The sequence below is a fragment of the Heptranchias perlo genome, chromosome 19, assembly GCF_035084215.1.
Source record: "Heptranchias perlo isolate sHepPer1 chromosome 19, sHepPer1.hap1, whole genome shotgun sequence".
NCBI lineage: Eukaryota > Metazoa > Chordata > Chondrichthyes > Hexanchiformes > Hexanchidae > Heptranchias > Heptranchias perlo.
In genome coordinates this window covers 48285307-48299926 of record NC_090343.1, presented here as the reverse complement: position 1 = coordinate 48299926, position 14620 = coordinate 48285307, and the positions used below count along the sequence as shown (strand labels likewise).

At 41.5% G+C, this 14620-nt stretch overlaps 2 protein-coding genes across 3 annotated transcripts in view; one reads left to right on the top strand and one right to left on the bottom strand.

Annotated features, from left to right (window-relative positions):
• Positions 1-14620, bottom strand: part of rtf2 (replication termination factor 2) — a 158407-nt gene that overhangs the window by 81557 nt on the left and 62230 nt on the right. The window lies entirely within an intron of this gene.
• gcnt7 (glucosaminyl (N-acetyl) transferase family member 7) overlaps positions 1-14620 on the top strand; it is a 39243-nt gene that overhangs the window by 18496 nt on the left and 6127 nt on the right. For both annotated transcript variants that reach the window (XM_068000728.1, XM_068000729.1), the window contains exon 2: positions 11159-12202. In XM_068000728.1, coding sequence (XP_067856829.1) covers positions 11159-12202 — 1044 coding nt within the window. The remainder of the gene's footprint in view (positions 1-11158; positions 12203-14620) is intronic.

Sequence of the window (14620 nt, the reverse complement as noted above, 5' to 3'; positions counted from 1 at the left end):
CATTCAGCACTCCAGCCATATCTTGAGACTCTATGCAAATATGCTCTGTAGGATCTCTCAAAGATCCTATACAGCAAGAAAGTTACTCTGGAACACTCAACCCTAAGCACTGGCTTGCTTGAGGGCCAGCTTCTCAGACTGATTTCAAAGCTGCTCTATAGACTTATTTTTAACATTTTCCAATTTTATCTTAACCACATTCTCTTTCTGTATGACATTCCAGCGCTGGCAGGCAGATTATCCAGACTCACAGACTCGTGAAGCATCGTGCACACATACACACGGACTATACCAATAGAAATCGATCAGTTTATGAATGCTAGTTGAAGCATGAGGTTGTGTTACCTCTTGTGCATCACCTACTCTGTACCAAGAGTGGTTGCAATGCTTTGATTTCAGCAATTTTCTGAAAACAGGATGGTGGGGATAGAGAACAAATAACCTCCAGTGTATCACATCACATAACAGTACATGCCAGTAACAATAACATATCTGTTGCTATGGTGCAATACAACTTTACCATGTCAGTAGAAGAGGACTAATCAACCTGTGTATCAGAGTCTCTGGAAGAGGCCTAAGGAATTCACTGCCATGGCAGTGAGCGTCATCAAGCTGTTCAACTATGAAGACAACACAGCCAAACCCAACCTTGTTCTCACAATACCCATGCATGCAAATCTTAATCCAGAAGTCACTCAATAGGGATCAGGAGGGGAACCCTACATTTTCCCTCCTTTACACAGAAACATAGAGACCAAATATAAAGATCAGCTAACTCAGCACAGAGCAGAGGTTGAATCTGCAACATTTCTGGCCTGTATGTGTGAGCAGCTCACCAGGCCATGCATTTAGCAGAAGTAGTAGGGAAAGTTGCTCCACTTACTTTGGTAAATATTAAATGATTGCTTTCATAACATTTGGGAAATCTTACTGACATCCATTCAGTTAGTTTTCAGAAATGGTTTCTATGAGCTAGCCAGCAAGGAAATATAAACAGTGTGAAGAATCTTTGCTGCCTGTCCCTGGTCTAACTGCTGCTTTCACTCATCCTCTTTTCCATTCTTAACATAAGAACATAAGAAATAGGAGCAGGAGTAGGCCAATCGGCCCTTCGAGCCTGCTCCGCCATTTAATAAGATCATGGCTGATCTGATCCTAACCTGATCTTCTGACATTTCTGTCTCACTTTGCCAATTCTTGCTTGGAATGATCTTGGTTAAGAACTTCCCTTCATTATTCTATTTTGTTCAACCATTATGACAGACGTTCGGTTTTATTCCTTTAAGGTCTGTAATATCTTCTGCTCCCTGGACCCCGATAAGTGTATCTCGGCCTGCTAGCATCATTGCACTGTCCCAAGACAAACTTACACCTATGCTGTTCCACACTTCAATCTCTCTTATTCCCCGTCCATCTCTCTTACTAGCAATTTGATCACATTCACCACACCCTAAAAAAGATCACTAACTCCTAGTGCCCTCATACCTGTACTTGCTAAAGTTTTTAAGGCTGCTGTTATCTCCCAAATTATCAATACTTAAAAAAATTCTGGCCTAATCCAGTATGGTTTAAGCATGATCTTTCTGCTGGTGTTCTGCACCTCTGGAACCTTACTCTCAAACACTTTAGTGAATCAGTCATTGCCTTGGACATCTCCAAAGTCCTTGACAGATTTGTGGCATGTGTATTTCTAAACAAATTATCATATAGCCTCCTACCAAAGCTGTGTTTACGAATGTCTTGTTTTCTCTCAAATTCATCTATCTGTGTTTCCTTTAATGGCTTATCACAGACTCTTTTTCCATTAACTCAAGTGTTTATCAAGGTGCTGTTGTATAATTCTGATCCTTCTTCATAGCAATGATATCTTCCATCTAACAAGCAACCTTATCATATGTCCAAATCAGGATGGTGTGTGACCCTTTTGCTAATGATGAAATGGCCATTGCACTGCGTAATGCCATTTACTGAAACACTGCAATCCTCATTAAATGGGTAGAGTCATTGACTATGTTTTGCTAGAGACTGATCAGTTAATGCAGCATCCAAATGGATTCCTCAAGCGTTTACTGTTTCCCCACACTGTAACTTCAGTTACAACACACAATTTCATGTTGCAGCTTCGCATGGATCATTAGCAATCTCAGTTGTTTGCTTACAAGAGAAGTCTCAATTGCTTTTAATCCCAGGCCAAGGGAATTCATTTTACAGAGCCTATATACCTGCCCAGTGCACTATGGGATTGTTGTTACTTTTCTGGTCAGTGTTTTGCCAAGACTTTGATCAACATTTTTTGACCTGAGTGCAAAAACTTTCCTGTTACCTGCAACCTCAAGATGGCCTTGTTCCCAAGAGATTATCTTAGGCTTCTACATGCTTTCTCAGCAACACTGACAACACATGGGGTTGTAAACTGTAAGTTTCTTCTATCACTATTGTTATTGTCGAGATCTGTAAGTCTATGCTAAGACATTGTACATTGCATTTTAGAATGCAATCTTCCCACTCTCAACCAATTAAATTGCACTGTTTATCCAATCTAGTCAGCTAGCACACAGCTAAATGCAGAGATCAATATCTTGGATGTGAAGTACTTACTCAATGTGTTCCAGACAGCTAGTTTCCAATTTCAGTAATGGATTTCCTATTAAATCTGCATCCATATTAATGCCTTCCCATGGAGCTCTGAAGAATTCCATTCCGCATGGTAGGTTGTTACATAAGGTTAAATCTCACGGGATCCAAGGTGAGGTAGCCAATTGGATACAAAATTGGATTGACGATAGAAGACAGAGGGTGGTTGTAGAGGGTTGTTTTTCAAATTGGAGGCCTGTGACCAGCGGTGTGCCTCAGGGATCGGTGCTGGGTCCGCTGTTATTTGTTATTTATATTAATGATTTGGATGAGAATTTAGGAGGCATGGTTAGTAAGTTTGCAGATGACACCAAGATTGGTGGCATTGTGGACAGTGAAGAAGGTTATCTAGGATTGTAACGGGATCTTGATAAATTGGGCCAGTGGGCCGATGAATGGCAGATGGAGTTTAATTTAGATAAATGTGAGGTGATGCATTTTGGTAGATCGAATCGGGCCAGGACCTACTCCGTTAATGGTAGGGCGTTGGGGAGAGTTATAGAACAAAGAAATCTAGGAGTACAGGTTCGTAGCTCCTTGAAAGTGGAGTCACAGGTGGATAGGGTGGTGAAGAAGGCATTCAGCATGCTTGGTTTCATTGTTCAGAACATTGAATACAGGAGTAGGGATGTCTTGTTGAAGTAGTACAAGACATTAGTAAGGCCACACTTGGAATACTGTGTACAGTTCTGGTCACCCTATTATAGAAAGGATATTATTAAACTAGAAAGAGTGCAGAAAAGATTTACTAGGATGCTACCGAGACTTGATGGTTTGACTTATAGGGAGAGGTTGGATAGACTGAGACTTTTTTCCCTGGAGAGTAGGAGGTTAAGGGGTGATCTTATAGAAGTCTATAAAATAATGAGGGGCATAGATAAGGTCGATAGTCAAAATCTTTTCCCAAAGGTAGGGGAGTCTATAACGAGGGGACATAGATTTAAGGTGAGAGGGGAGAGATACAAAAGGGTCCAGAGGGGCAATTTTTTCACTCAAAGGGTGGTGAGTGTCTGGAACAAGCTGCCAGAGGCAGTAGTAGAGGCGGGTACAATTTTGTCTTTTAAAAAGCATTTGGACAGTTACATGGGTAAGATGGGTATAGAGGGATATGGGCCAAGTGCAGGCAACTGGGACTAGCTTAGTGGTATAAACTGGGCGACATGGACATGTTGGGCCGAAGGGCCTGTTTCCATGTTGTAAACTTCTATGATCTATAATTTAATTCCAAAAGCTGCAAACATTATCTTTTATTATTTGTTCAGGGCATGTGGGTTATGCTGGCAAGGCTGCAAATTTTTATTGCCGATCTCTAGTTGTCCTGAGAAGATGGTGGTGGGCCTTCTTGAACTACTGTCGTCCTTGCAGCGATCGTGCTCTCAAGTTAGTATTAGGTAGGGAATTCTAGGATATTGACCGAGCAACAATGAAGGAATGCTGAAATATGTCTAACTCAAGATAGTGTGTTACTTGGAGGGGATGTTCTTATGACATTGCTGCTCTTATCCTTCTCACTGGTGGAGGTTGCAGGAGAGGGCAGTGCTGTTCAAGCAACCTTGATGAATAACTGCAGTGCATCCAGTAGATCATACATACTACAACCACAGTCCGCCAGTGACAAATGGCAATTAAGTCCAGTGACAGGGGCGCCAATCATGCGGACTGTTTTGTTCTAGATGGTGTTGAGCTTCTTCAGTATTGTTGAAGCTACACTCATCCAGGTGAGTGGTGAATTTTGCATCACATTTTCTGACTCAAGCCTTGTAGATGATGGAAAGACCTTCAGAGATCAGGAGTTGAGTCACTCATCGCAGAGTATTCAGCCTCTGTCCTGTTCTTATAGCCACACTGTTGCTTTGGCTGGTCCAGTTAAGCTACAGGTCAGAAACAGGTTGAGAAGGGATCTTCAGATGAAGAGGAAGGATTTTAAATTTGATGTGTTGGGGACTAGGACCCAGTGCAATTCAGAGAGAACAAACAGAAAGTAGTGTAGGACAGGAAAAGGGGAGCATTTTTGTCTGAGTTTATGAAAAGTAAAGAATAGGAGGCCAGCAAAAAGAGCACTGAAGTAGTTGAGTCTGAAGGCACAGATAAAGATTTCAAGGGCAAAGATACTGAGGTAGGGAAGGGGTTGGCAATATTGCAGAGGTGGAAAAAAGCAGATGTGAGTTTAAAGCTCAGCTCAGGATCAAAGAGGACACAAAAATTGCTAATGGTCTCATTCAGCTTGAGTAACTGCGGGGAGGTGGGGTGGTGGGAGGATGGAGTCAGTGCCAAGGGAGCAGAGTTTATGGCAGGACCAAAGATGATGACTTCAGTCTTCTCGATATTGAGCTGGAGGAACTTGCAGCTCATCCACAACTGGATGTTGGACAAGGAGTGTAACGGAACAGAGGAAGTCAAGGAGTTGAGAGAAATGATAGGGAGGTAGAGCTGGGTATCATCAGCATATGTGGTAGCTGACTCCATGCCTGTCTTGCAACCATGCAAAGGCAGACCCACGGTGCCGAATGATGGAAAGGCAGCATTAGAGGAGGATGGTGCTGTCAGTTGTATTAAGTACTGCTGAAATAATGAGGGAAAGAAGAGATACTGTATCACACTATGATCATAATCACAGAGGATGTAATTTGTGACTTTAGTAGAGGCTATTTTGGTGCTACGAGAAGGATGGAAGCCAGACCTGAGGGTTTCGAACAGGGAGTTATGGGTGAGATGGGCACAGAGCTGGGAGTCAACAATATGCTCATGAACTTGGGAACAATGGAGTGTGATGATATTGGTTTTGTAAGGGAGCGGGGTGGTGCCCTTAGAAAGGGAAACATTGAAGATGTCAGCTAGAATGGAGATCAGCTAGGATAGTTGAGTGGTTAAGAATTGGGTCAACAAAGAATCAAGGAAGTAGCAGGTGGGTCTCAAGAACAAAATGAACTTGGAAAGTGTGGGGAGGGAGAGATGGGGATAATCCCATAAATAAGAGTTCAGTGCTAGACTGGGAGGACATTGGGAACTGGGGGAGCAGGAGGAAGGAAAGTGGTCTGGATCTCAGAAACAAAGAAATCCACAACCTTGCATTTGGCATTTGAAGGGGAGAGGAAGCAGGAGGGGGTTTAAAGGAGATGGTTGGTCATGGGGGGGAAAAAAAGAGCATAGAATTGACCTTGCCTTCCAGGATGATCCTGGAGTAGTTGACTGTTTTGGCTGAGCAGCAATGTATTGCACGATTCGACATAGTCGAGCATAAATGTTTAATTCATTCATAAAAGGTTACATTCTAAGTTATATACACAGTCTCTGAACTGCCCATCTAAAAGCAAAGAGCTCACAACTTGGTTTTCAAAACTGAGGCTATCCGCAGAGTTGCCTTTACCACTTCCTGCTTCATCTCGTCTCAAGCTCATCAAACGCATCTGTTCCACGAAGGACCAACTATTTGGACTCTCGACCCTCCAAAACCTTCCAGTTTTTTGGCCCCATGCTCACAGATACTGTCAACCATGCTTCATCATCTGACACGGTTCCCCAACTCCTTTCAAAATCACCATCATCACTTTCCCTCGATTCAGGCATTCTGCCTTCTGAAATTCTCTCCATAAGCGAATGCACCTTGTTTTCACCCTGCCTTAAAAACCTCAAGAGCAGGTGCCTCTTTTCCCTTCCCAAAATTTCTTCCCTCCTTCTACTCGGTTAAGTGGGAGATTTTTTTTTGCTTGATGAATGTTTTATACATGTAAATTGCTGTAATGATTGAATAGGTTCACTTTCTGGGTTATGCAGCCATGGATCTGCTCTGCCAGCAGTATTTGGTGCTGGATTTTAACACTAGGTCATGTTATGGTGAAGTACAAACACTTCTACTGAATGCAGTTACCATACTTTAGGAGTACAGCCCACTTCAATAGCAGGTTTGAAAAGAGACTCACCCTCAGGACCACATTTTAAAAAATAGATTTTAATTCAACAATTTAAAAAAAAATGTTGTTAGGCTTTTCCTGTTTATAAAGACATCCTTTTATTGAAATTATGAGCTTCAGCATCAGAGGATACTTGGAGAAGCTAATGAACATGTTTGTGAGAGGGAATTGAAAGAACAACGAATGACCATTACCCAAGGATGCTTCTGAGATCATTCTTACAGCTGCGTTTATTAATTCAGCTCCATGCTACCAACACAAATGCCTCCAAACAAGCTACATTACCCTTGGATTTCCTCCTCAGTGTTTTAAAAAAATATTCCAAAAAAATGTGAATTTATTTTTAAGATGTTCATTTAGGTAGAATTTAAATTTCTGAATGGGTAGAGTTTCCCCCTCCTGCTGGAAAGTGGGTGAGTGCACATTTGACGACGACATGATCAGGCTTAGCTGTTAAAAAATTGGAACTATTTTGTTATGCTCACTGCTGACTGACTTCGGCACAAAACCAAGGAACCAGTCTAACCATAGCATCTCTAATCCAGTTCCAACACTAGCTGTGCTTCTCCTTCATTTTCATTCTGCCTTGGCAAGGCTGACCAGCGCTGTGAAACTTCACCCTTTTAAGATGCAGAGCGGGTTCTATAGCACAAGAATAACAACACACACACACAAAAATGAATGTGCAGAGTTATTTGAAAGTTAACACATTGCTGGTCTGTACAGACAGGCTGCCACCCCATGGCCAGAAAAGAAGTGATCAATGTTTATATTTGCCAGTGGGGGGGCAAGGGGCACTGATGCTTCTAGGAAGTGTCATTAAGTGGGTGCCTGTGCTTCTGGAGGCTGCTGTGAAGTTGGGGCCCCAACAGGTTAGATTATTTCAGTGCATCGTACACAGTGCTCAGACTATTCCTGACAGTGATAGCATCAACACAATGCTACTAAATACATCCAAATAATAACTGAAGCTACTTCAAGAACAAAAGACGAAAGCAAACTTAGGAGAGTTTGAGCTCACGTTTCGAGTATCAGATAGTGTGAAGGTTTGCAAAACAGCGCTGTCGCATTGCCCTCAATGTCGCTGAAGATTAAAATCAGAGGCTGCAAATGAGCTCATAACTACTTTGATAGTAAAGTCAGTAAATTATATTTACTGTAACTTCTTGCCAGTGCTCGTCACAAGAAAGAGGAACTTATCCGCAGTGACTGCTCTTTTTCTAAAGTGAGGCCTTCAGCAGGACAATGCTACAATCTGAAACATTCTTTCAGCAAACACTACTGATGTGCTCTTCTCGAATTAGCTTCACTTCCCCGACACACATTCAACATGGCATACTCTAAAGGGGTGGTTAACAGTTAAGTCAGTCTGTTGCGCAAGTGATATTTCCTTCAATAATTGTCTGGGTTTCTATGGAAAGGGCAGAGCTATGTAAGTGGTTTTCTCAGGCATACCGAAAACACACTTCTTACTGTAAGTTCTGGAACAATAAGGATTATAAGGACAGATCAGACTCGAACACATGTTTTCGGGCTCAACCGTATTGTGTTTGATAAGATTAACAGTAACACTAGTAAACAGTACAACTCTGGCTTGTCCAATAAGCCCTACCGTGCTAAATTACTACGGCCTAATAAGAGAACCCTCCTGTGAAATAAACTAACACAGGACCTCCCCCCACCCGCCCAGCACTAAAACCCTCTAAGGTTTGGTTGGGACTTAAAATCACCCCCCACACAGCCAAGTGGTCTTGTGGATGTGTAGGCGCAGGCAATATGCTCACCTCAATTACCCGTTGTTGCTTGCAGTTTCTGCACGTCTCGCTCCTCGTTCCGTACCGCCAACGCAGTATCCAAGTTCCGGTTTGAGTCGAGGTCCGTTGATGAGGGATGAAGAGCAGCGCTCAGCTTCTGGCGGTGCTCCGTTGAATCGAGCCAAGCCCCACTCGGGAGACTTTAGATTGATGCAGAGGAGAAGAGAGCAGAGCCGAGCCAGGAACCGTTGCCAAACGGCTCCTTATATCCCCAAAATCCCGCCAACACTGATCGATGTATTGACTCAGGTGATCTGTCTGGCCGCCCCCCCCCCCCCCAACCCCTACTTGTGGCCTGGAGTGACTCATAACCATTGAAATCTTTGTGAAAAATGCTATTTTGTTTTCCTGCTCCCAGGCCTTGCACCTGGAGAGACAATGGGTGCTGATTACTGGGTGTCTGTCGTTTCCTGAGTTGATGGCCCACATTAGCAGGTAATGGGTTTCGATCTCAAACCAATCTTGCTTAACTGGCTTCTCTCCTGGAAGACAATAGCCCGGCCATCTCCTGCCTTCCACCAGTTTTGGTTGGGACTGAGTATCTCGGGGTATTGTTCCCAGTAATCACATTAAATGGTGCTGACGTCAATCGGCCTGGGTTCCCTTCCACCCAACCTGTCAGTGTGAAATGTCCGTTAGCATATGAATGCACCTTAGTCAGATTAGCCTGGCTCAAAACTCCTGCCAGTCAATCCTATTCCCTAAAACAATCCCACAAGTTTGCCAAACAGTACAGTTCTTTCTTGGGGGTATTGGATTTAAAATATGATTCATAAAAATGGTCAGAACACTGGTGCAACAGCTAAACACTCCAAACTGTCCATACTTAGCGGGGTTAGTGTTATATGGTTCCATTTTGGCAGTAATGGTAAGGTGACACAAAGGTTACATAGAATTTACAGTACAGAAACAGGCCATTCGGCCCAATCGGTCTATGCTGGCGTTCATGCTCCACACGAGCCTCCTCCCACTCTATTTACTTCATTTCACCCTATCAACATATCGTTCTATTTCTTTCTCCCTCATGTACCTATCTAGCTTCCCCTCAAATGCATCCCCTTAAAATTTTCTCTACTTATTGACCGATTTACATTCCTTGCTCACTGACTCTTGGAAACTAAAAGGGAGGAGCCAAGCATTAACAGAGCAGTCAGATATTGCAAAACCTAATTTGCAATTGCCCTTCAAATTATAAATATCTTCACAAAGGTCACAGCACCTCCCTTATGCAATAACTAAAACCAACATAGATATGAAATCAGCTCCGTGAGGGCCAATTCCAACACGCAACAGGGAAGTATGGCTTTCATATCATTTTTCAAGTATTTCACTCAGCATTCTCACCACTGGTCAGGAAAAGTTTAGTTTGCTGCATTTTTTAAATAAGCATTTTAAGTGGAAATAGGCAGCAGTTCCTAAATCACATGATAACAGATCTATGCAAGAGTTCAGTTTTTTTTTTTAAAAGTTGCTGGTTGTTTGACAACTACAATAATCTTTTAACTACATTAGTAATAAGAAAAATAAGAAATAGGAGCAGGAGAAGGCCATATGGCCTCTCGAGCCTGCTCTGCTATTCAATAAGATCATTGCTGATCTAATTTTTAAAGTCACTGTGTGAATTCTGGAAAAATTTTACTTTGAGATTTAAACCTTGTATTGAAGCTTTCAATTATTTACAGACAAACTATATCACACATACCTCTACTCTTTCACATTCCTCCCCCCCACCCCACAAAAAAATATGCAATGCTACCAATACGGTTGACTGCAATAATTAATCAGTAGCTTCCAGTTGTGCATCTCTCATCTCCATTTTATTGTGGAAGGTAACCTTTTCAAGGTTTGAATATTGGAATATTGAAATCTCAAAAAACAAAGACTTCAGTTACTGTAGGCACAGAACGCAGCCTTGCTGGTAACTGAACGGTATATGAATTAGAGCAAATATCAATGTCCAAGAACATAGCACGTTTTTTTGGGGAAAGCCATGATACATGAATAGTTAGCTCCTCTGCAACAGCGGTCTCTAATAGTTCAGAGATAGAACATTTTATTCACTAGAAGTGGAGTTTAAGTCTTGCTAAAATTATATTAAATATTTTCAGTTGTAAAGGAATGTACATCTCCTATTTACATGGTTATAGCAAACTGGAAGAAAGGGCCAATCATAGTTCTTCTGTCCCAACCCTCAATTTTCTCAGTTCTTTTCCTGAAGGTGAACACTCTTACTTGGGTACAGTGCCATGTATGTTGGCATCTCTCACTGTCTCACACAAGTGGGCTTTCTTCATTTAAGTCTAGCCATTGAGGATCATTGGGCTATTAATCAAATCAAATGAAAGGGTGGTGGAAGCAGATTCAATAGTAACTTTCAAAAGGGAATTGGATATATATTCAGAGAAAAAATTTACAGGGCTATGGGGAAAGAGCAGGAGAGTGAGACTAATTGGATAGCTCTTTCAAAGAGCCGGCACAGGTACGATGGGTTGAATGGTCTCCTTCTGTGCTGTATCATTTTATGATTCTATCCTCACCCTACATCACAGAATACATTTTCCAGTAGAGGTCACTGAATAGCCACTAGGAGCAGGAACTCTGCAATATTTCCCTAGCACTGGGCACTGAGAGTAATTGCAGCACCTGAATGCTATCTTGGCTGCAATCAGCAAACTCAACACAATATATTGCCCTGAAATCAGTAGTAACCAATGCAATATTCAAAAGAATAGTTCTTTATTAATTCTGTATTTAAGATAAACAAAAACAGGTCGTTAACCCTGCTATTACTCTTTGCAGGTAAATGGAAGGCCGGAATCTCAATAGCTGCATGGTCTGTGACAGAGAGTTATAATTGTAATATGACCAAACTTGTTGCAATGAAATGGTACTTCATATCAAGTGTTTTAATAGTTGTGGGCATAATTGGATCCATCTTCATCAACATTTCATATTACGTTAAGGATCCTATTGTGCAAAATGAACTAAACAGCAACAATGGGTTAGAGTGTAATTTCAGTACATACAAGCTCTGTCCTGCTATTTTAAACGGTGAAGAGGAAGCATGCCGTGTTGGAGATGTCTGCCAAAAGAAGAGGAAGCCAGAAACAGTCCACATTCAGGACCCAGTTAACTGCTCCGGAATCGTACTAGAACATCACTTCATAACAAGTTCTCTGTCACAAGAAGAAGCCAGCTATCCCCTGGCTTATATTATCACGATCCACAAAGAGCTTGAAATGTTTGTAAAACTTCTGCGTGCAATTTATAGTCCACAGAATGTTTACTGCATCCATGTTGACCAAAAGTCACCAGAAGATTACAAGAGAAAGGTAAAGAGCTTGGCTGACTGCTTTGATAACATCTTTTTAGCTTCAAAAATGGAATACGTAGTTTATGGTGGATTCTCACGCCTGCAGGCAGACATAAATTGTATGAAAGATCTTGTAAACTCAAAGGTCGAGTGGAAGCATGTCATCAACCTCTGTGGACAGGACTTTCCAATTAAAACCAACAGGGAAATCATTTGGCACATAAAAAGCAAATGGGAGGGCAAGAATATCACACCAGGAATACGACAACCACCGAATATGAAATACAGGACAGAGTACATTTACAAAGAGCAGACAGATAATGGTAACGCCCAAATTTATCGACTTAACCAGAAGAAAACCACACCACCACTGGAGCTCAGTATTTATTTTGGAACTGCATACTACGCACTCACAAGAAAATTTGTGCAATTTGTACTGGAAGATGCACGTGCAAAAGCTCTTCTCGAATGGTCCCGGGATACATACAGCCCCGATGAACATTACTGGGTGACACTGAATCGCTTAAAGGGTAAGCTCAGTAAAATCAACTCAAATGACAGCTAATTAGACATCAAGTGAAAGGTTTCTTATGGCTAATGGAGGTGATCACGATGTGGTAGATATTTAGAAATGAACACCTCCCAGGTTTCGAGCGCCAGGAATACTATTCGCCCATGAAGGGTAACTTGCCCAGTTAATAGCCCGACAAATTTTCTGCCTGTAATGGAAATACTTTATTGGTTGCCACTGATGTTTCTCATCTATGTGAAATTATAAATAGGAAATCCAGGTCAAATATCTTGCAACTTTCTTTCACATTTATAAGCCTAAATTTTCTAAGTCTGCACCAACAGCAAAGTACTCTACCCAGTTAAAACCAAGGAAATCATTTGGCATACAAAAAGCAAATGCGAAGGCCCACATTTATCACTTAACCAGTAGAAAACCACACCAAATTACTCTATCAGAATAGACTTCAGCCATGGGTGGGTAACCTCACCAGCACAGAGTTAAAAATTTACTCCCTACAGTCATAAGTCAACCTTAACGTCAGAATTGAAACAGGGTTTGTTTTTCTCCTCTTGTTAAGGCAATTATTTTTCCTTCTTCTCGTGAAAAATCAATATTCAGGAGAGGAAAAACTATTAAAAGAAAAACAATTCAGCCTGTAAATAGGGAATGCACAGTTACCAAAAAATAAACCACCAGAGGTGGAAAGACTGGAGTCAGAGTCTGACATTAAATTCTGTTCTCTGTGCTACATAAAGGGCACTAAGTCCCTAACAGGCAATTTGTTCACAGCACAAAACTGGTAGTCTCAGAAAGAGAGATCAAATGCAGAAAACAAGAATGCTGCACTGGTAAGCAGGGATACACTTTCGAATTTGGACTTGAGGTGTAATGCTGAGCAATGTGGCTTTACCCTGTATCTGGCCTGTAATATACCTAATCCAAGAGCCACAGTTACTCACACCAGGTGCTCAAAGTGGACAAGTGTTCCTCTCCCAGTAATATCCGCCCTAAACTGAATGAATACAAAACCATTTTTATTTCCTACTTTTGTCCTCTCTTTCCGATATTACAAATCTGTAGCAGTTTTGTACTGTTAGCAAACTGCCCCAAGGAGCTTTGAAGCGGCGCTAGCGCTCAGACAGGCCCGCCAAATGCACAGGTTGGGTTCGTCTGGAGACAGTGGTGCTACAGCTCAATTGCCGTTAATGAAACAGCAGAGCTTCTAAATTAACATATATCAAACTGCCATGTATACTCTTGAAAAGTACCTTTGCAGTTATATTCAGGATGTTGTTGATAATTCATAAATCCTCAATGATCATGGTCAAGTCACAAGTGTGATTGGAATTTAACTGTGCCTCTCCATTATTGATTCAATATCTCTAATGGTAAATCTGAGATGAATTCCGAAACCTGAGTAGTAATTACTAGCAAAGTCCACCACTTGCAATGACTTGGTTGGCTACCGTCTGAATCAAGTAATTTATCATGTTTAAAAATGACCCATGGAAAGCGTATAATTTTTGTATTTTTAGACTATATATACACACTATATTGTCGTTGAAAGAACCTTTGTTTCCATGGCATCATTTGATGCACTACATGTTAAATTTCATCAATTGTCCATTGCATAATTGTCCCAATAGTAACGGATTTATGGAACCTGACTCTCCAGAGCCTTTCTGAAATGGCGTTCCCACAAGTGGCGATAAAACTGGCCCTAATGCAGCAAATTGGTCCTCGCTGTTGTTTTCAATGGGGGTGGGGGAGCCTTTCCAGGTTTTAGCCATGATTCCGGCAGAGTGATACTAACATAGCAACACCACAGTTTGCTGGGATAACAGTGGCATTATTCACTAATGCCAAAAATTCCTGGGACTTTAGTGGCGATAGTAATGGCACTCCGTTATTTCACCATTACTATGGCGCTACGGCCCAACTAATTCCGGGATCGTCAGTCTTGGCAGGATCCAAACTCTTGCTCAAGGCTCTCCAAATATAGTATTTTCACCTACAGATATACTTACCCCTTAACATTCAGTAATTTTTGTAATTGAGATAGTCTTCCACCTTGCTCATTAAACAGAGTCTATTCCACAAGTGTATTACTGTGCATGTGTTCGGCAGTTTGGAAGGAATTCTTCTCTCAATTCTTACTTGAGGCTCATTAATTTTGTACTCTTGACCTATAGTTCTATGTTCAGAGTAGTAGATAGATGAACCATAGTCAACGCCCATATCATTTAAATTTTTTTTTTTGAAAACAGGATAAACATCTGGTTAGGAACAGGATTGAAAGTTACTGCGATTATAAATGCCAAGGATTAAAGGATTCTGTGGAATATGATGGTTCCTGTGCTGATAGGATCATGGAACTTGTCACGTGAAAGATGATATAGAATGGAAATGTTTTGCTTGATTTACCTCTGCTGGG